General features: G+C 39.3%; 1 protein-coding gene across 7 annotated transcripts in view; it reads left to right on the top strand.

Moving 5' to 3' along the window:
• Window positions 1-22,874, top strand: part of CTNND2 (catenin delta 2) — a 585,077-nt gene that overhangs the window by 341,072 nt on the left and 221,131 nt on the right. For all 7 annotated transcript variants that reach the window (XM_015854425.2, XM_015854430.2, XM_015854428.2 and 4 more), the window contains one exon: window positions 9,987-10,181. In XM_015854425.2, coding sequence (XP_015709911.1) covers window positions 9,987-10,181 — 195 coding nt within the window. The remainder of the gene's footprint in view (window positions 1-9,986; window positions 10,182-22,874) is intronic.

Genomic DNA, 22,874 nt, shown 5'->3' with positions numbered 1-22,874 from the left:
ACCCAGGAGTACACCGAGGAAACTTCTGGATACTGTGATATGAGGAAGCATTTTCTGAACAGAGAAAGATAAATCCTCCTAAAGAATTGCCCAGTTTTGAAGAAGAATTGAGCTAATAGCATGATTAATAGCTGGTTACAAATTAGGGATCTTTGGCTGAAAAGAAGAGTGAGGAGAGACCTGAGTGACCCGCTTAACTACATATCTTAGGAGTCATATCTTTGGATCAGGCACATATCTTAGGAATACAATCAAGTGTTTCTTGGCCTCATCTTGTAACAGCAAAGCTGTGTTAGGCATGGTTAGGATTTTAGACAGGGAGCTGTACGCAACTGTACCCTCTGCGCTCAGGAGAGACTCTTTCCAGACCTCTTCTAAACTAGTTTGTCTGAGTTTTCAAGGCATTAAGAAGCTTGTTGCACAAAGATCTGATGTCATGTTTCCCTCTTTCCATAAGAGAGGCTGCTTATACAGCTGCAATTTCTAAATGGAGGCTACTAGGGAATCCTGACAAGAGTTACTAATTTGGTGAAGGATTTCCCAGCTTTTTTTCAAAGGCAAGATCAAGTGTCAGATAGCGTTTGGGGAGGTAGCATCTAATCTGGAGGGAGTGGAGGCAAAAAAGTAACACGTAAGTGGCATGTTTTCACACAGGAGGCTTTGCTTTTAGGTCTCTCAGTAACCAACTGTGATGTGTTTGGTTTGTAGTCAGGATCCTTGTGCTATCTAACGCTCTTCAATTTTCCCTTGAAAAGCTGAAACCAGTAACTATGTTAGAGTGGCTCTCAAGCCATGATTGTACTCTCCTGGTTTCTGAACAAGCACATCAAAATTGTGCATTTCTTTCAGTCTGAAGTTGGAGTTCTTGTCTACTTCACGTCATTCTTTGTTGCACCTTGAGCTGCATTATGACAAGAATCTGAAGCTAATGCTGAACATAACAGCCTACTTCAAAGCGATTTCATTTGTGTCCTGTCCTGCTTAGGATTCTGTCCTGAGCATCTGGGAATTCAAGAATTACTGTCTTAGTCCAGAGTCTCTTTTTTCTCTGAAGTGTGTCAGGATTGTGATGCACATCACTACTTTTCCCTGTCTGCAGTTGAATTCAGGCTGCTTTGGTAAAATCAGTCCAAACTTGATGCGAATGTCTTCAGCCAGTCATGTGATCTTGGCACCATTGGTTTCACAGATGAGGTAACCATTTGGCATGCAAATGACTTTAGTTTGCATTTAATAATCAGGAACTAATTATGGGATGGTTCAAAATCCCTAAAGTGTTTGTTGCCTTTGGACTGCAGTGCATCTTGTCGTTCTGGTTGACACTGCTGTTAAAGTCCTCCTTGAAGCTGCACTGCTCTAACAGGTGTTGCAAACTTGTTCAATACTATCATGTTAACCTCCCTGTATTTCTTAACTTAGGCTGCCCTTCTTTTCCTGGTGACTTTCTGTCACCATTTTTCCCTTTCAGCATTTGTCATGGCCATTTCTTTTTATGAGGGCTGATTCTAAAGTAACACCTTCTATTTTGTGATTTTGACCCGTGACATCAGAGGTAGATGCTGGTGGTATGACAGTAGGGATTGAACCTCCTCACCAGTATGCCATTCCATTTTGTTACTGTGCAATGGATGGCAGCAGAGGGGTAATCTGACAAAATGGCGTCTGATGTGGGAGTGCGGATGAAACAAAAGTGTGTCAGTGAATTCCCCCATGCAGAAAAAATGGCACCCACTGACATTCTTCAATGCTTGGTGAACATTTATGGAGACCAGACAGCTGATGTGAGCACAGTGAGGCAGTGAGTGGTGCATTTCAGCAGTGGCAACAGTGGGTCACCTACACTGGTACATATTTTTATGAGCACAACACGCAAGCTCTTGTTCATCGCTTGCAAAACTGCTTAGCTAAGGGTGATGGCTCCATTGAAAAATACTATTTTGTAGCTGAAAATTTATCAATTAACATTATTGTGTACTTTGTATCTGTTGTGTTTCCATGGAAATAAATAGGGAGTGTTACTTCTGAAGCAACCTATGTAGCTTACACTAATTGAGTGACAAGACTGGTGGGTTGGTCATTCTATGCTTTTGGGATAATCGGAATCTGTGAGATTAATAGCACACAGTATAGTCTGCTCTGCTGGCTTTTTTTGTGTTTGGGTTTTTTGTTTTTTGTTGTTGTTGTTGTTGTTTTAAATAAGTTTCTTTAAAAAAAAAATATCTGTAACTATCAATTTCTTTTTTTGTTTGATGCAGAAGGATTTATGTAGGCTGTGGTTGGACTTGATGATCTTCAAGGTCTTTTCCAACCTGGGTGATTCTATGACTCTATGCAAGAATTTTTTTCTGACTTCCTGAAAGTTTGATACTAAAAGCTTACTATTCTTGCTGCCACATTAATAAACATAATGGAATAAAAGAGAACTTTATTTGATAGGAACTGTGCAATAATTACTCCAGTATAACCTTTGCTCAAGTCCTTAAGCCCTTCCTGGTCTCAGTGGCAGCAGTATTGCATTTCTTTGTCTCTGCATTCGGCATTTCTTTTATTCAGAGCAGACCTGTTAGAACTGTGGTAAATTATAATGATTTTAATAATAGGAGATTACTATTAAGAGTTCTAGCAGAGGTCTCAATGCACGTGTAATGGGAGCAACCTAAAAACAGCTTGAATAATTCTATAACAATCTATTGAACAAAAAGCTGTAATTGTAAAAGTGGATGATCAGTGGTCTGCATGTTTTACAGACATAACTAAAGAATTTAGTGAGATTTTATTGAAATTGATATATTTAGAGAAACCTACATTGTTTTACTCATATTTTTAATGCAATGAGTCTCAAGCGGGTGATGAAAACTTGATGAGAATGCCATGTGCTACAGAATATCCAAGGGACACTCCTGTTCTTGAATGAGGTTGAAAAAAAGACAAAGATAATAGACCGGTTTCCCCTGGAGCATCACAAACCTGCACCTGGGGTCTCTGTGAATTAACAAATGCTTACTGAGGAGGAGAAAGCTGCTGGGAGAAGGAAGTGCTTAATATTCTATCAGAGGTGACTCGACACAAAAGAACAATGCTATCTGATGCTTTCTTCCATTCTCCTGCTGAAATGCAAGTTTGAATACAAACTGTTAGCAGATAAAATCTCCTAAAGTTAATATTGTTCACACATCTAATAATGCACAATCTCATTCTAAAAGGAATTACAGGAGATAAGTTGCAAATGTAATTCTTTCTCTATGCAAACACCAAATGTGGTGTGTTGGATTTTGGCTGTGTATCAGTCTGAAGTGCCACATTTGCCACAGAAGTATGTGCAATATTCAACAGAAAATCAACCTTTTTAAAGGTGAACACGTGGTCAAGCTTCACTGGAACAGTTTCTTTGCATTTTCACTGTTAGTAGGAAAAGTACCTGCTCTAACTGAGAGCAGGCAGGAGTGCCCGTATGGTTAGATCAGAAATCCACGTTGCCCCGCAAAGGCCAAAGGCCAGTGGAGGACTGCTGTAGTTGGATAGACTTTGATGCTTCTTTACCCCCAGCGAGTTTTGTTTTCTGTTGGTACACTTTCTGGGAACTGTTTTCACTTTGAGAATCAGACTTCTGCAAAGCAGAGACATTAATTCATGTGTTTTTCTCTGCCAGTTTGAGGCTTCCCTGTCTGGTTTGGTTTAAGTGCTAGATGTCTGTTCTAGTTGGCTCCCTGCTACACACCCAGCTCTGCTGGGCGAACTCACTCACTGAGGGCTGGCTGAGCTGTTGCTTGGTTCAGGGGAAGGGCTGTGAGCTACTGGGTTTTTCAGAGGCTGTGCTTTTCCATGACATTAAATACAGCCAGTAAATGGAGTTTTTGTGGGCTCCCATCAATAGGGTAATGCCCGGTTTGCCTTGGTGAAGGCAGTGATGCCCTTTTAGCGAATCACTGTGGCTGCTGGAAGTGGTCTCCAGCAAAGGTCAATGGATGAGGAGACGCACAGCCTGCACTGCTGCTGCTGGGCTGTACCACCATCCCCCCTTGTGTTGCCAGGAGCCCCAGAGAGAAGGGCAGGCCTGGCAATGGGGATTGCAGGCTCACTGATCTTCTCTTGGCTTGCAGTGCCTGACAAAGATGCAATAGAGGTTGAACCTGTCATGGGTCACACCCAATGTGATCACTCAATTGGTAGTTTATATATATGATTTTTATCTTTCACTTTGCCCTGTTGAAGGCAAGGTGTTGCTGTGTAGTAGTGGTTTGTTTGGGGGAGTTGTAGTTTTTTGTTCTTTCTTCAGTGACAGTTCCCTAGATCAGAAATGAAATGGGAATTATCTCCCTGAACTTGTCTGTCACATTTAATCTGCTGTTTCTTCCTGGCTATCTTTGCCTCTTATCTCTTTGCTCCCAGTCACACTACTCTTTTTCCACTAACAATTTATTTTTGATAAAATGTTTTAAGCAGGTGAATGCTTTGCAGCAGAATGAGGACAGCTGCAGGAAGAAAGAATGCTTGTGAGGAAACAAAAATTCTTGGTTCAAGTTATTTTCTTTTTTCCTAGATTTGTACCACCGTAGAATTAAAAGAGTTGATAGCCGTAACTTATCAGCAAAAACACATTGCATGACTGAAAAGTAAACATGGAAAATCAAAGAAAATACTTCTCTTTGTTTCTCCTTTAAATGCACTTGGGAATGTAATTAATTTCAACATTTTGTTTAAAAAACTAGTTTAAATAGGACAAGATTTATCTTAAAAACTCTTAGATAGACATTAAACATTGTTGCACTTAAAACAATCATTTATTTATTTATTTATTTAGCTTTCTTCCTTTATTTTTAGCAGTGATGTGAGAAGTGCTAACCTGCGGTCAGAGGTGGGTTTGCAGTGTCCCTTAAGCAGCCCAAGACAATCTCTTTTCAGGAGACTTTCCTAAGACCCGTAATCTGGTTAGCAGACAAATTGTGTCTGGGAATTTCCAGGGTGTGAACTACACTCCTGAATGTGAAACTGCTAATAGGTTTGTCAGTGCCATGATAACTCACAAGAAATAGCCCAGACTGGTCATTGTATTGCACTTCAATCTTTTAAATAGAAAGCCTGAAGAAAAGCTGTCTAAGATACTACCAAGTGAAGCAAAGATGTTCTTGCAGTGTTGAGGACTTTAAGGAGAGGTGATCACAGAACAGCTAATAAGGACTGCAGATGAAAAAGGAACATGTCATTATTTCTGGACATCCAGTGTTAGATGTGAGTCGAAAGGCATCCCATGTGATAAATCAATCATTCACCTCCTTTATTTATATGAAGAGTCCTGAGTTATGAACATAGAAGCATATGAAGAATGGGAAAAAGAGTATAAAGATAAAAACTAGTTTAGTTCTGAAATTCCTTTCCTTAATCTTTAGTTCAAGATTTGAATAAAAACCAAACAAGAGGAACAAGAAAAAAACCTTGATACCAAATCAGTATATTTAGAGTGTGTGTATATAAAATCTAAACAGATGAGAAAACTTGAAGAAAAAGCTCACCTCGAACAGATGAGAAAACTTGAAGAAAAAGCTCACCTCGAATTAAAAGGAATCCACTTCAGAGTCTATTTTGGTTTGTTAGGGCAGATCGTTGGTGTGCTGGGGGCGCAAACTGATGCACTTGAGGTATGCATTAGCTGGTCCTGCCATATGGCCTGTCACGTCTTACTGGTTAATGTAACCATCTGTCACCTCTTGACAATTTACATTCACTTTCAGCACTTGGGTTAGAAACATTTTCTTTGGTATTTTGCTTTTCATCAGGTTGTGCTGCCATAAACCTGTTTTCTGAGTTTATTTCTCGATGTAGAATCAGTAGCATTTGTTGTAGATCATCCTGTTCTTTTCTGATGGTATAAGGAGAAGATGCATGCTATCAAACAAGCACTTTGGAGAGGTTTTTGCATACATTTCTGGCAGAAAAGGTCAGTATTTTACCCAAATTCTTGTTGCAGATGTTTGATTTCTTTCTCTTCCTTTTCCATCAGTACTCTCTAATTTTGCACCTGGCTTCACATTAGTTTCTTTACAAATAAACTAAGTTTAGTGGCTATAAAATATCTCCTTACGTATGAATTCAGATCAGAAATCCTACTGTTTATATTCTCTTTCCCCCAAGTTGCATTTTTGTAATGAAGCTATACTTCACTTCTTTCTATCCTCTGAAAAGCATGCAAAAAAAAATGCTGTGCTTCTCTTATAGTTTCTGTGCCTGCAGTCTCATTGCTGTCTTATTACAGTGTTACCATCGTGTGGGTGGTTCCTTGTGTTTTTTGACTTGTAGTCTAAGAAAAACTCATCACAAATTACATGAGCGATGTTGTCATTACGTTTGAAATGAAAAATCTATACAGGCAGTTGTGGGTGGTCAATCCTCTTTGTTAGGAAATCAAATCTCCTGTGTGCCACTACACTGTAGTGTGTTCCAAATCCAAGCTTGATACTTGGAGCTGATGTAGCCAGCGATAAAATGTGTTAAAATGAGTGCAGATGTAATCAAGTTAGGTTAACTGGTGTAAACACATTACTGGTAATTGTTTCTTATTGTAATATAATGGACATTGAGTTTTACTCTCAACTTGAATCTCATTACTGATATTCCTCTATCACAGACATAAGGAAGCTGCTTTAACAGTGCCATTGGCGACTGTTTTGTGATGGAAGATTTTAAAATGAAAGGCTGAATAGTTTATCCAGTCAAATCTGGACTGTTTTCTTCATGCTGTGGTTGCCACTTGGGTATTTCATAATTCTAATGAGCTCTGAAGTCCTGGTGAGGAGAGCAGCCCTATATGCTCTTGCACTTAATGCTGCTCAGAGTACCATGAATTCATAGGGCTCCATAGGGCTTGAGCAAGGCAGGGTGACTCTTAAAGGCTGTCACAAAGGGCACAAACAAAAGCCATTCTAAGGCATATATAAATGCCTGTGTATCCATTAACTTGAATAGCTTTAATGACTCTAGCTCACTAAAATGAAAAATGCTGCCAGTGTAGCAGTTTACTATGTTGATGTAAACTGTTGTCATTTAAATGTTTCTACTGTATTTATTTCCATGACAGCTCACATAAGATCTGAAAAAGGAATTGGGGATCCTTTTGTATATTTCTCTCATATTACATTTGTCTGTTCACAGTATTTTTCTTCCACTGGAAAATGAGACTTTATTCAAAATAAAGGGCCCCAAAAGCACTTTCCTAGAACTCAACCATTTTTCCATGCCACTGAATAATGTGGAAATCTTTATCGAGTAGGGTTTTCTTAAAAGTAAAGAATAGAGATTCCCTTTAGTCTCCAGTAGGTAGGATTGCACTCCTCTTGGTTCCTCCTACCCCCTTTAGATGCAGGAAGAAAGCAGTGCTTCTAGGAATGTAGTATCTTCATGCAGTGAAAGTTTTGAAAAACACCTGGCTGGTTTTAGATTTTCTGTTGCTGGAATCAGATGCACCTGACTGGGGACTCACGTTATTCCTCTCCTGGAGCTTGACCATTATCTGTTTTTGTGAGCTCCACAAAGATGCAAAAGAATAGGCATTCCATTTTCAGTCAGTCTTATTTTAGACACTTCAGAAAGCAGAGAAGACTCCTCTGTATGCTTTGTTCTTACAGTTAATTGTTTTCTGTTTTAAAAACAAATGTACTTCATTTGGATTTTTTCATCCTGTCCTGTTTGCTTTCTTTCAGTTTTCTCTTGCAGCTCTTCTAGAGACATTTAGTCCATACTTTCTGTTGTGATGCACCTCCAGCACTGCAATCAAATAATTCCTCAACCTTTTTTTAAACTAAAGATTACACCATTTGACTACTTAGGAATTAACTGTAGTTTCTTCAGCCCTCAAACAAGTCGTTTATTACATCCTGGTAGTATATTGATCGATGCTTTTCCATTCTGACCTTGTTGCTTCTCAGGACCTCTGCAAGCTTTAGACTGGATTAATGCATGTTGTTTGATGCAAACACTGCAGATCAGCTGACAGCATCAAGCTGTAAAGAATGTAGCCATTTGCTGCTAACCTAGAAGTGCAGGCAGGAGTTGTGCTATCCCTGTCGTTTTCTCAGTGGCATCAATTTTCCTAAGTTCACAGCCTTGGGTTTTGATCAATTATTCTAACCATCTTTCCAGTGTCTTTCATAATAACAGCACAAAATGATAGAGAAGGTTTGAGTGTATAGATGAGATGGGATGTGGTTGTCTGAAAGTCATTATGCAGCCTTTCATTTTCTTCAGTATAAAAACCTACAAGTCTACAAACATACAGTTTTTAAAACCGTATTTGGTACTTGCATATTTAGAAGCTGTGGTGTCCATTCCTGGAGGTGCTCAATGCCAGGTTACACGGGGCCCTGGGCAGCTGAGCTGGTGGCTGGCAGCCCTGCCTTCAGCATGGAGTTGGAGTTGGGTGGGCTTTGAGGTTTCTTCCAACCCAGTCCTTTCTTACGATTCTTGGAAGCCAGCCTAGAGAGCATTTGAAAATGTGAATCATGAAGAACTTACCCTTTTAAAAGCAATATCAACTTCCTGGATAATTGCAGTAGTTGTAGGTAAAATGTCTTTGAGATTTATCTCTTTCTTCCAATAAAGGGAACAAGAGAGATCTTGCAGTACTGTGTTAATGGAAATCCAGTATGAAAAATGTTTAAAGGGAAAACTATGCAAATAGGATTTCTACTTAAAACATGCATGTGTGTTGAAAACTTTCAAAGAAAACCTGAATGTGGCACAAGCTGATTAAAAAGAAGGAAATAGAAGATTATTTTTATTTATTTATTTATTTATTTATTAATTTTATTTTTCCTCCAGACAATTTAAATAAGATTTTAGTAGTTTGGTGTGTCTTTTTTCATTTCTATCCTGTACTGATACTGCATATCACTTCATATATTTGTTTTGCATTTTATTACTATTTAGTGTATCTGCAACAAAACTTCTGTGAAGACATTGAATGTGGTAGAGGATTCCAGCAAGCATGGCTACACAGCTTGTATGGGCAGCCCAGGCTGAGCTAGTAGAATCCCACATCCAGATTTTAATCTCACATGAGTATCAGCAAGGGATGTGGTACTTAAATCTCTGATTGCTTTTCTACACATTTAAATAGTGCGTTATCTCATTGTGGTGTAAGACTCTGCTTTGTCAAGTGTTGCTTTGCATAGTTGTCTATTTCTTGCCTTTCAAACATTTGACATTTTCATGCTTTCCTCATGACTGTCCTTGGGAATTTTGCAAATAGACTGCAGGACTGAAGTACCAAAGCTCATAATGTGATGAAGCAAGCCAAGTGATAAGAGTAATAATCACAGCTAGAAATGTATACAAGTCTCTTTTTCAATGTCATGGTAGAATTTTTATTATTTTTTTTGTACTATTAAAATATTATAATGCAATTCCAGTTGATCTTGTTAATAGAGTGGGGGAAAGAAGTGTTGCATCCTTGCAATATTGTTTCCAGATGGCATGTTTAATTTATTCATCTTCAGAGGATTTAAGTTGTAGAAAGTCATAGCAATAGGTTTTTTTAATGATTGAGGACAAAATGTTGATAAGGCTCAACTGTTCTGGTGTACATCCAGTGAAGCAGCAAAAAGATCAGCCTTCATACGACTACATCTGTTCATCAGCTTCAACTTAATTCTTGGTTTAATCTTAAGATACGGGCATAACGTGAAGCCAGTTCTCACTTTGATTCTTGCCCTTCTCCCCCTTCCTGATTGTTCTGTGGATGTATGGGGGCTTTACGACCTTCCTGGATCTCAGAGCCTTTGAAGGGTTATTTCTTTCCAAGAAAACAGGCTTTGCAGTAGATGTGGGCAGTTGGATGATGGCTGAAGTGAGCTGCTGATGCATACTGTTTTGTATGTTGGAAGCTTCTTTTGTTGTTTTTGGTCTGCAACTTTCTAGTAAACTTCTTGAAATTAGTTTGTGTTTGTTGTTTGTTTTCCCTCTGTCTTAACTGTCTCTTATAAATCTATTTGCAGCTGGGTCTCGGGCATCTTACAGCAGCCAGCACAGCCACCTTGGCTCCGAGTTAAGGGCACTACAGTCTCCAGAACATCATATAGATCCTATTTACGAAGACAGAGTTTATCAGAAGCCCCCTATGAGGAGTCTCAGCCAGAGTCAGGGGGACCCTCTGCAACCAGCACACACAGGCACATATCGCACTAGTACAGGTAGGTGATTATAACTTGCATGACTGTCTTTTTTGAGCTCTGTCGTACTCTTCAGTACTAATTCTTCCCTTTCTGATGAGCTAAACAACGTGCATTGTGGGCATGTCAGTAAAACAAAATACCCGCGTAAATGCAGCTATCAACAGAACCCTAAAAGCATGCACAAACTATAGAAATGCTTAGTGTTCTGTATGGTAGGTTAAGCTAATTTGGAGAGAGGGCTTACTAATAAGGAGAGTGCTTCTGTTAATCTTGTGTATTGTCTTGAAGAAAAACAAATCTCTGGAGTAATGGCTTGGTTGGTTGTTGTTGTTTTTTTTGCTTGCAAAGTTATTTTGTGTTTTGCAAAGGGACTGCAAAGTTCCTTTCTCAGGAAGCGAAAGGATTGCTCATATGACTTTGAAATGATTCATATGTACATGTCCTTCCTCTCTCCTGCACAGGTAAGCTTATACATAGTTAACCAGACACAAAATTAAACTAAGGCACAGACAGAAGCTGTTAGCATCCCTGTTTTATCCATATAATAATTACCCATGAAGTACATTGGTGTACGAGTCATCCACACAATGCCCCCTCAACCAAGTGCAGTTGTATGTTGAAACACACAGATCACAAATCAACAGGGATATTTATGGTATTGAATGCTCGAAATAATTAGCGTTTATAGATGCTACAGCCAAAATAGCCTAAAGCAGATGTAGGAAAAGCTTGCCTCAGGAATTGCAAGTATTTCTAGTGTTTTGATTGATGCAGCAAGAACAAGTAGGGAAAATTCTGTCCATTCTCATGAGCCTGATTTCATTAAGAAAAAAAAAAAAAATAGGGTTTTTTAAGCACAATGGTTTACATTTTTAAAAACTTATTTTCTTTTTCAAGTCTTCCAAGGGCAAAGGTGGCAGTTCTTGCATGTCTGAGATTTCTGCTTTATGAAAGTTTTGGGTGCTCAGAGTAAGAGAAAATACTTCAAGAAATAAATCACAGAATTCTTCAGTTAAATAACTAAAGCTATGCATTTATTTAAAGTACCTTAAGCAGTTACTAAGCTGAATTACTTCTATGCTTTGTGAAGAATATTTCCTTCCCATGAATGAAACTACAGTAGCTCTTTTTATGTAGACATATTTGTGTGTGTGCATATATATATATATATATATATATATATGTATGCATGTATACATATATATATATATATATACACACACACACATATATATGTATATATATGAAGAAAGATTGCTGTTCTTTGTGTGACTGGGACTAACACATATGTCTAAGTCACTGGGTAGTGGTGGTAGCAAGTAAAGCAACTGTTTACATATAGCTTTAAACCTTGCGTTCCACGTGCAACCTCCTATTTTGTATGCACTGCACTTTCCCAATCATGCACTGAAGAAGATTTCTTGTTTTGCTTGCAAAATGTCCTCTGGCTTTCTGTGCAGAATGAGCAGGTTTTCTTGTGACTGTTATCTTCACAACACCTCTGTAAATAAGGAAACCCTGTGAATCTAGATCTCAGTTATGGTGAATGAAACTGGAACAAAGAATATTAGTGGGTAACACATAAAGACAGCTTTTCTCAAGGGAAGAGCTACATAAAGACACTGGTTTGGATAGCAGAAGTGAACCCTGTGAAGGTCAATTCTGTTTTGCTGTGTTTGGGACTCAGGCTTCAGCATTACTCCAGATTTATCTTGAAGAACTGCCACATCAGTTCAGCTCTGTGTTTTGTTTACCTCCCTCACTTTTGTCCACCCCCACCCCCACCCCCCCAATAATGCTATCATTAGTAAAAACAAGGCTGGAGGCATGCCAGGCCATCCACTGCACTGCTCAGTATGGACAGATGCAATCAGCCTTTTGCACAACCAGCATAAAGAGCAGTCAGCGTTCAGAGGGAATCTTGAGCTTGGACATACCAGCTCTCAGGCTCCTTCTGCTTCTGTCACAAATGTGCATACTTCTGTTGATGGAGGTTATTTATATTTTCTCAAATTAGCAGAATAAAGTGGTAGGAATTCAACTTAAGTTTAGCACAGGTAAATTTTCAGTTCTTCATTGCTTGTTTTGTATTTCAGACTGGATAGGAATTTGCTTTCACTATTGTTGTAGAAAAGGAGGGGTGTAGGTTTGTGTACTCTCTGAAGATATATGCAGGTTGTTCAAATCCTGTATCTTTTGTGTGCATGAATCATGTTGGCGGAGGGGTTTAGAACTTTGTACTTTTTTTTTATGTAGACTATAGTTCACATTCTTTTATGAATTACAACAGTATCTTTAATCTCAAAGATTGCACATGTTTTTCTTTCACACTGAATGGAAAAAAGAGAAGGTAAATGTAGTTGAAGGGCTTTGGATCAAGTCTGATTTCCTTTTTTTTTGAATTTTCTTTCTCTACAGCTGACATTTCACATTAGAAACAAAAGTTATGCAAATTATGCTTGGAAGCCATTTGCTTCTATGACTTTTCTTTTGAAAAGAGAGAACTCCTCCTGAATTTGAAGCTTCCACATTTCTGACTCAGAATGGAAATGTTTTTTCTTTCCTTTTTTAAAATGGGCATCACCTCTCTCTCTTTTCTGAGCTCTGAAGCATCCATTGCATGCAGGAATGTTTACACAACTGAGGATAAAGCCCACTCAGTTTCTCATTGCCTAAGTGAATCAACATGCTGTGGACAGAGTTCTAAGATTTCTCTGTGGTGTAAATAACACAAAGTAAATTTAGTTCACTTGCTGTATTTTATTTAACTTGTATTTTTAATTTCATGTTTCACTAATGAATGAAATGCATGACTATAGTTATGCACGAAGGGCTGCGTATTGCAGAAGGTACAAAGTAATAAGCGCTTGTAGAACATCTTCCTTCTGAGCATAAAATCAGATAGGGGCAGGACGAATTGTTCATCACTTTGAAGTTCAAGTTATGATTGGGTGTGTTCCCATCATGCTGTCTTGGCTAAAAATAGTCTTTCAAACTTGACAGCAGTGGCTGCATAGGCTTCCTTGGCCTGTAGTTTTACTTAGCAGTCCATTTTGGTCTTTAAAATGTTGTGCTGTCTCCTGTAAAAATTATCAGCTTAAACTTTTGAATTGAATTTCTCAATAAATATCAAAATTTACTTACTGAATGGGAGCTTATTTGTAAACTAAATATCACCAATTAGAATTGCTTTCCAAGCAGTTGCACCATGTATTTTCCTTACAAAGCTAAAGGCATTGCTTTATTCATTTAAAACATGAAGGAGTGTCAATGGAGATAAGCTTATTTGATGGGATGCTTACATGAGTGCTGCTGGAATTTGAAGAGTGCTGTTACTTAAGGGAGGGGAATGATTTCCTTACAGCCAGCACAGGCTGCAGAATAATTATTCTCTTGCACATTTGCTTAGTTTGTGGAATTAGAGGTTAGGGGTAATGTTTTAGTCTTATTTAAGTCAATTATTGGCATTTTATTTGTGCTAAACATGAATCAAGTCCAAATTTGTAAAATCTGACTGTTTTGTAAGCCTGGAATTTCTGTAGTTTTTTTGAAGAGAAGGCAATGTGTCTCAAGTACCAGACTATTGATTTTGACTTGCAGTACAGAGACCATGGCCATGACACCAGTAGTGCTTTGAGATCAGTTGCCATCATCGTTTGGAAGCTGACAACACTGTGTCTGGAAATGCGTAATGGCATTTGTCCCTTTCATCAAGGGACCAGCAAAAACAAGCTCTCTTCCGTATAAGGATGTGATTTCTGAGTGAAATTATTAAAAGCTTTGATAGAACAACATTCCCAGGGAATATGTTTGCCTTGGACTCTCCCCAAGCTGGGCCTGGAACTTCATCAGCTGAAAAATGTGCTGCTCTATTAAAGCAAGGCAGTTGCAGGTAAACTGTGGATGTGTAGGGCTCAGAATTTGCCAAGCATTCATGCTGCAAAGAGCATTTCTTGGTTTTCAAGGTGAGTATCATTGTCCTCAGCCTCACTCAAGTGACAAAGAGGAGTCAGCAATTACACTGGAAAAGTGAACCTGTCCTCTCAGCTCTATGAAGAATATGCATCTCCCTTGTACTAGGGCAGACTGGACACCACTGGAGAAAGCTGAAGTGTTGCCTTAGTGCATAGGTCAATAATTGTTTCTGCCTCTGAAGGTCACCATGAGGAATGCTTGGTGGCGCAGCTCAGTTGTGGGAAGTCCAGCAGCTTTCTAGGGTTATGCAGGCAGTTGACGCTAGTTGTGAGTGCTGGGTGCTCAAACCCAGCATTTGGAGCACTCTTCTGTTATTTTCAGAGGTTGAGGAAAGACCTTGGGAGAAGGGGTTGGAGTCTGTGGTTGAACAGGTTTTGCATTCCTGAAGTTAAAAGAGGATCCTGGAATGAATGTTCTATTGTGAACAAGGTCAGATGGTGGAATGATAAGCAGTCAGACTTTGCATTGGCTTTGTATGGTGACTTAGCATAGGAGGCAAAGTGTTTATTAACCATGGTTTCTGGGCTGGAGAGTGTGTGTGAAGCAAGGATTCTCCTGCATTTCTTCTCTCTGCTGCTTTTGAAACTGCCTGACATCCCTGTGTGCAGCAGCTTGGCTGCTTGCAGCCTCCCCTGTGTCCTCCTCTCCTTCAGATCAGGTCTCTCTAAGCATACTCACACCAGCACTCTGTGGCTCCATCAGCACAACACTTCTGAAGCTCTTTTATTAAAGGCTGTGCTGGTGTGATCTGTTCAGGCTCCTGGGTGCTATGGTAGGGAACGCTGTTCAAAGAGAAAAGGTCTGTGAAATATGTGATGGCAAGTACAGAACAGAAATGTGCCTCTTTGTTAGCTAGATTTGAGTGAGGAGGGAGGCCACCACCAAGAGCATGCAGCAGTGTTGCCATGGTGAATCCAAGGGGAGGCTCTTTGGAGGGAAGATCTTTCTGCAGTAGACCTGTCCTATGCCTGCCAGGAGGATGTCACGCTTCAGCAGCAGCAACCAGGCAGGAATGTCCTCGCTGCAAGCACTTTCGGTGATTGGTGTTTGCTTTTGGTATTCAGTGAAGGGCACAGGGGGGCAAATATGGCACAAAGCCATTTGTTTCCAGGCGCAGAGCCTGTTGCTCCTGGCATCTGCTCTGACACTTACCAGCAGCATGGAAAATCCTGGATTTCATTCGGTTGTGATGTAGTACGGGAAAAGCTGTGGGAAGTGAGAAGTACTATTGAGCTTCTGGACGAATGCTGTCTTACTCTTTCCTGCCTTCCTTCCCATTCCTGCCTGCTGCTTCCTTGACTGAACAGCGGGAGCTGTGACTTACGTCAGGCACTGTTCTTGGTTGTTTAGAAAGTGATCTTTCTTCAAGTGTGTCTTTGGTGGTGTAGAACCAGTATTTGCCCTGGAGTAATCTTCTGTGGTAACCTAGAGTACTTTATGAACAAAATGGGTTTCAGGTATATGCTGGGGGTCAGACGCACTAATAGGTGGGAAGCAAGAGGGTTCATGCTGGTGTTTGCTGCTTCACACTTGCTGCTCTTGGCCTTGGCATCTGCTGTCCTGGAAATCAAGGAGGAGCTGGAGGAAGATTTACAAGCCAAGTAGGCATTCCTTCTCATGTCAGTGAGGTAGTGGCTTTCTTGCAACATACAGTGAGGATCAAGTGTCTATTCAGAGCCCAAAGAAAAGGCAGAAGAGGAAGATGCAAAATCCCCTTCTGCTGCCCCAGATAGGAACAGGGCTTACAAAATTCTTTCCACCGTCTATATATTTATTTAGTTATTTATTTATTTTAAACTTTTATTTGCTTTGTGGCAACACTCATTTTGTTGCTTGTGAAGCATTCAGATGACTGATAGTCTCTTTTTTTTCTTTGTTTGACTGGCACAAGCAAAGCATTGCCATACAATTCCAGCTATTTGATGTCTGATCGCTGCCCAAGTACATGGCTTTCACTTACCTCCTGCTTTCTGTAACAGACCCGTGCCCCATTTTTCTTTGGTCCTTGGCATTTCCCTTTTTGTATGAGAAGCTCCTGCACTCTCAAACCATTTGAAGTTCTGTCTTGTTGGTAAGCAGAAGTCTGACACTATAGAGTTGGTGCTGGTGAGCTGTGCTTAGCTGGCAGCTCACTGTTGCTGTCCTGCTGTTCCCTTTGTTGCCAGCACAGCACCTTGCCTTGCTCCCGGACCAGTTGCTGCTCTGCGAGCAGGAGGTCTGTCTTAGTAACATGGCAGCTGGCATCCTGTGGGAGCCATAAATGCTCAAAACATGCATGTCAGTTTTCTTCCAATTTCAGTTTTCACAGCAAGGTCAAGGAAGAATGTTGCATGGAGAGCTTGATGCTGTGAGCATCTTGCTGTATGTTTATTTGTTGCTTTTGTAAATGCTGGTCCAGCTTAGCCTTCCTTTAATTCCCAAGTTTTTGCCATGTCTCTTAGCTCTTTTATCCTTTATAGGAGACGACAATAAATGCATCACTTGATCCCACATACGTTATCTTCACAGGACTGTGAATATTTGTCTTCATGTGCAATAAAGAATTGGATGTGTTTGGTGTTTGTAGAGATTGTCATTATTTCAAGGTGAAGGTTTTTATTTTAATATTGCAAAGCAATTTTCTAGTATTTGGAAAATTGTCCTTATGAAGAAAGCTGATATCTGAATCAATGAAACAGTGTTTTTTCTCATCTTCTAAGAATAATTAAGCCTACCTTATAGTAACATTGGGGCATCACAAATTGGTAGCTATTCTTTTATTTTCAAAGATGAATTTGGTCTTTAATCACTTTAACTATAACCTTCTGAGGTTTTGTCTTGGGTTTTTCAATTGCTTATGATGTAGCCTTTAATGTTAATACAATATCCAAAACATTTGCTTTGAGAGGTGTCTTTTCAATAGCCATTTACAATAGCTTGTAGCAAGCAGCTCCTTGGAAAGTTGTTATTTTAGACCTTCAAAATTGCTGAAATTGTATGTTATCTAAATGTGATGGGGGGAAAAAAAAAAAAATCTGAGAAATCAGCACCGAATTCTCTTGTTGAAATAGAAAGGATGTAGTGGAAATCCAGTTTTATTGTCACAATGAATCTCATGTAGTGGGCTTAGTTCACAGGAAGTATTTCTACAATTGCAAGGCTAACAGATGTAGCATTGACTCTGGAGATCAAACCTAGAACTTCAGCCTCCCACGTCACCAGTGACAGGTTTCACAGAGCAGTTGATAATGCAATTATCCTATTGCTATTTAATTCTTTCTCAGTCTGTGTGAGTGTTGCCTCTTGTCATGGAATTGGAATAAAGTTAGGCAGAAGTATGCAATGTAATTCCATGGTCTTTGGACTCTGTGTAAAATGAATTTCAAGGTATTTAATAGGAAAATATTCTTTTTCTCTTACTTGCAGGTAGGTGTCTTCAGACTCTTACAGTGAGCATTGCTGAGTACATTAGTATAGTTTTACTTTGCTTTCAGAATAATACTTGACTACTAATGGGAAGCTGCCTGTTGCATGCTATTTCCCGTACTATAAATAGTTCATCTGGAAGCAATGAGGGAACTTCAGTTTCAGAAATACCTTTTTTCTTATTTGGGAGTCAAAGTCCTCACTTTTCAGCTAAAAAGGAAAAGTGACAGGAAAAAAAGAAACAGCTCTTATTGGCCCCATTGTCACTAAACGCTTTGCATGTCAAACTGCTTCTTTATTCTTTTCAGTCCTAAAGTACCATGCTTAAGTTATAAATAGCGAACATCGCATCCTCCTGCCTAGGTTGTGTTTTGTTTTTTTTCCTGGCTGGGAGCCAGGTTGGCTTGGTTTGGTTTGTCTTCTGTTTTGTCACAAGTTGATGTGATATGCACTGGCATAGTGCGATGCCACAGCTGCAGATTGAGAACTATGCTGGTAAATCACACAGCATGAAGTTCGGGCTATAGGACATAATGTTTTCAGGGAGATTAAAAAGAAAAATTATTCTTACCGCTGCATTTGTATTAGTTTGGTAATGTTGTGTTAATAGACTTGTATTCCTAACTGACATCCACTTGATAACATTGGTTTGGGAGAGAGAATTACAGGAGGCAAGCAGGGAACAAATCTTCACTACAAAGTAAATTGAGCACAAAATACTATGGTGATCTGCATAATGAGTAACAAATCACCTCAAAGCAAAGGAAAGCCATAATCTCATTTCATTTGACAGATCCTGAGTGTTTAGTAAAGCATTATCTGTGTTTATATTCTTGAATATTTGTTTTTGTGCTGATAGTCTGCCAGGTAGGCTATGTGGCATCCTGTCTGAGAAGGATACGGTACTTTTTTTTCCACTGGAATTTACAACTTGGAGGAAGGTTTATCAAAGACATTGCTTTTAATTTCAGTTTTATTTTGTGCTCCTGTAAAGTAAGAGGAATAGGAGAGGAAGTGATAGAAGATGAAAATTGTGCAAATTCACTTTTGTGATCTGTTAGCAGCATCTTCCTTGCAATGGAGAATCTTTACTCCAAATAAGATATTTATAGCTGTAAGTTATGCAGCCTGTGGTTAAGGTCTTTTGAGGAATCGTACCCGTCTGAAGACAGCCCAGATTTTACCATTGCTCAAAATAGAAACTAGTTAACATTGTCAGCACTCACAGCCTTCTTCCTCTGTCTCATAAACAGATCTCCAGAGATTTGTAGTGTGTCATGTATTTTCTCTTTTTTTTTTTCTCTTTTTTTTTTCCCAACAGCAGAATGATTTAAAACGTCTGAACATATCTCAGATGTCCCTTAATTTTTAGTACCTGTTAAAGTTAAATCATGAATATAAAACTTTGGCCAGACCTTTGAATCTCAGGGCAAGTACGTATCTTTTATATCTCACCTGCCACTACTGAGAAAATACAGTGGCTAATCTGTCAAAAGCTGTCTGCATTTATCATCTGTTTACACTGTAGATGTAGTCTGAGGCACGTTAAGGCCTGATCACACTAAATTTCGGTGATAGAAGACTGTATTCTCTTTTATTTACTTGAGTGGAGTTTTTGTTTTTTTTTTGAAATACAAAATTGTCCTTTATGAAATAAAAAGGTATTCAAACACTTCTCATAAATCTCATAAATCTTTGCTGAACAAAGATGCTATGCCCAAGGTAACTATCAAATAAAGTCTTCAAGAAGACTAATGCTTTCGTTAAAGATTTATTCTTTCTGCAGCATTGTGTTTAAAGGCACTCTTTCAAACAATCATCAGCTCACTATTAATTTAATTAAAGCTATGTTTGCATATAAATATATGTATTAATAAGACTGCCTACTTCTCAGTGGTTTGCATGCAGGTATGGAGTTTCTGCAAGTAGAGCAAGATGCTAGTTTTTCCTCTTAATGTGTCCAGCAACTTTCAAGCTTTCAGTTGCAGAACTTACTGTGCATTTCATGTGTAATAACTGCATGGACTAACTCTGTAATACAGCTATAGTTAATTTACTAGTAACTGTATTCCAGAGCAGCAGATATTAACTACAATAGCTGAAACTTGGTAGTGTATCCTAAAGTATGATGATCTCTTTAGACTTTGGGATTATAGCTTATTAAACAGGAAGAAGTCAAAGTCTAAAGGAAAATTTCCTTGTACTGGAAACTTTTTATCTTTTATCTCATTTTTATTCACTTAATTTTTTATTTTTGTCATAATTATTTTGATTTTGGCTGTCTTCTGTTTTATGTTGGCTGGCTGGAAAGTAAACATTTAACAAGGGGATTTCAAGAGAAGGTTAATTTTGAGCAGAAATTTAGTTGCTGTTGGCTTGTCTGTACTCAGTAGTATTGGGTGTGTATTTTTTACTTTTGATCAGGTTTTATAATGATTATCATCATTATATCCCTTGTGCACAAGGTGAAAGAAATTCTGTTGTATACAGGTCATTCTGAAAGTAATGCCTTTCATTTATTTCCATGGAAACCACAACAGATGCAAAGACCAAGATGACTCCAATCCAGAGAGTGAATTATCAGTTACCAAATAATGTTTTTCAAAGTAGTCACCTCCATTGGCAGTGCATTTTTGCCAGCCATGTACAGGAGCCTGCCGGCTGTGCTAGTTTAAACAAACAAAAAAGGAAAGAAAATAAAACTGCTCCAGAAGAAGTGACCCACTGTTTCACAGCTGCTATGATGGCGTTGTTGGTAGGAAAATGTTGTCCATACAATTTATCTTTCATTGACCAAGCAGATCCAAGTCAGAAGATGCCAAATCTGGACCATACAGTGGGTATGGCAGGACAGTCACAGAATCACAGAATGACCCGGGTTGGAAGGGACCTCCAGGATCGTGTAGTTCCAAGCCCCCTACCTAGCAGGGCAATAAAACATACATATTTACTAGATCAGGTTGCCCGGGGCCCTGTCCAATCTGGTCTTGAACACCTCCAAGGACGGGGCATCCACAACCCCAGTCCAGCCAAGAATGGCAGTCTTCAAACTGGTATGGGCCCTGGTGCTCAAGGGAATGCATATCCTCTTCTCTAGGCTCACCCTGGAAATTCGGAGCTTCTGCTTTGATCTATGCATCGCACTGCTGAGTTGATTATTTGTACAGCTTCCAGGAAATCTAGAAGGGGGTTGCTTTTCCTGTCCCCAAATAAAGTGCACATCACTTTACCTGCTGAGGACTACAGCCTTGACATTTTCTTCCCTGGGAATTTGCATGTTGCCACTCTATATGTTGCTGTTTTGACTCCAGCTTATAATGGTTGCACTTTGTCTTGTCACCAATAATGAAGTGATCCAGGAAACTGTTACCTTCAGCCTTGTATTGGTTCAGTTGGTCCTGGCAGATTTGCATATGGTGTTCTTTCTGTTCCTGCATGTGCAGTTGTGTGACCCATTGTGTGCAAACTTTGTGATATTTTAATATTGCCACCATTGTTTCCAAAGCATTTGAAACCAATTTTCAGCTCTGTGCACAGTTTCCTGGTCATAATCCACTGACTCACAACAATGAGCTGTTTGAAATACTCATCATTTTGTGATGTGATAGTTGTGCGCGGCTGTCTAGAATGTGGCTATGTGGCTTTTTTTCCTGTCTGTCACCACTATTGAAAGCGCACCACCTATTGCTTCACTGTGCTCACATCCACTACTTGGTCTGCAAATGTTCAGCAAATGTCATTTGTTCTCACATGTGGGAGAATTCAGTGTCACATATTTGCTTCATACACAGTCCTATGTCATGCTCCATTATGTCAGACTGCTCCTCTGCTGTTATCTGTCATGGGGCGACAGCATGTAAGGAGTATTAGTGGGAAGGTTCAACCTCTACTGCCATACTACCAACATCTTCCTCTGACATTGTGGGCCAACACAGTAAAATATGAGGCATTACTTTTGGAGCAGCTCACATAGTACAAAAGTGCTGTATGTGCTTTCTGTTGTGCAATCGCTCTTGGTTGAATTCAGACTCTCCTGATGAATTTCAATATCTCAGGGTTCTGAAAGGTCAGTTGCTTTCAAGGGCATTGGCAGTTGGTACTTTCTCCGTTTAAATGCCCTTGTAACAGATGAATTAAGCTGCGTGTTCTCCCTGGACTCAGTGATGCAATTCAGAGGCAAGAGGCAGTCTGAAGAAAGATCTTGGCAGAATACCTTTAGCAGCTGAAGTCTGCATCTGATTATCATGTGTGGACACACCTTATTTAATTTTTTTCAAAGAAGAGCATGTTGAAACATGCTAAAAACTGGAAGTCTGAGAATTCAAGCCTTGAAAGTTAGTGGATCTGTTGTTTGTAGGCTGTTGTTTGTTCCATTAAAAACTTGAAAGTTATGGCTTCTGCCCCGTTTGGTTGCAAAGAAAGAAGTCACTTCTCTCTTGAGGCAGAGAGCTGAGAATCTGAAGTAATTTGAAGTATGTAGTTGCTTGGAGATTCTGAGTATGTGCATAAAATCTTGGTGTCCCTTCAGAAAATATGCAGATTTCAAAATGCTTTAGGATAACAAGCTTTTGACATACAGACTGTATTATCATGATGGGAGACCTGCAACTTTTAAATCTGATGATGAAAGACAATTGGAGGAAAGCATATAAAGTTTGCAAGGTCTGTGCATGCTGTGGGTATAGATGTAAGTTTGAGTGCAGCAGTGAAGCCACCAACAGACCCTGGCTTAGGAAAATTACTGCTTTGACTTCACTGAAGTCACTTCAAATCATGCTAGAAGTAAATGCTGTTTTAGAACATCTCAGGTGCCATGTATGTTAAGCTGAAATGCAGATCACTGTGATGATAATTTTGTTAGTATTGAAGTTCACTGAATTGCTTGTCTGCCTGTTTCTTCATTAAAATTCGTCAGGGAGCACATAGCTTTGTAAATGTCATTATTCCTAAGCTATGTGTTTGTTGTTATTATGGACCGATGGAAATAGGTGACTTCAGATTGTCAGCTAATTGCACACGCTAACCCATAAATAAAATGATTACTAGTAAAGGAATGCCACGTCTAAATTGGTAACTAAGAAAATTATTCAATTATTCCATGTGCTAGGAGTAAGGCATTAGGTGTGCATCTTCCTCTGGTGGAACTGTTTGTCGAAAAGAAGCATTAACAAAAAAGAAAAGCACAAAAGAAAAACAAAAGACAGACAATGTGACAGTGTACAAGCTGTTGTGGGGTAATATAGGCAAATAGATCTTTCAGAGTGACCAGATAGCGGTTGTTCTGACATTTGATTGGAATATGTGCTTGTAACAGCATTTAGACACACTAAT

The sequence above is a fragment of the Coturnix japonica genome, chromosome 2 (assembly GCF_001577835.2).
Source record: "Coturnix japonica isolate 7356 chromosome 2, Coturnix japonica 2.1, whole genome shotgun sequence".
In the NCBI taxonomy this organism is placed as follows: Eukaryota; Metazoa; Chordata; class Aves; order Galliformes; family Phasianidae; genus Coturnix; species Coturnix japonica.
This window is presented reverse-complemented; position numbering and strand designations above follow the sequence as displayed.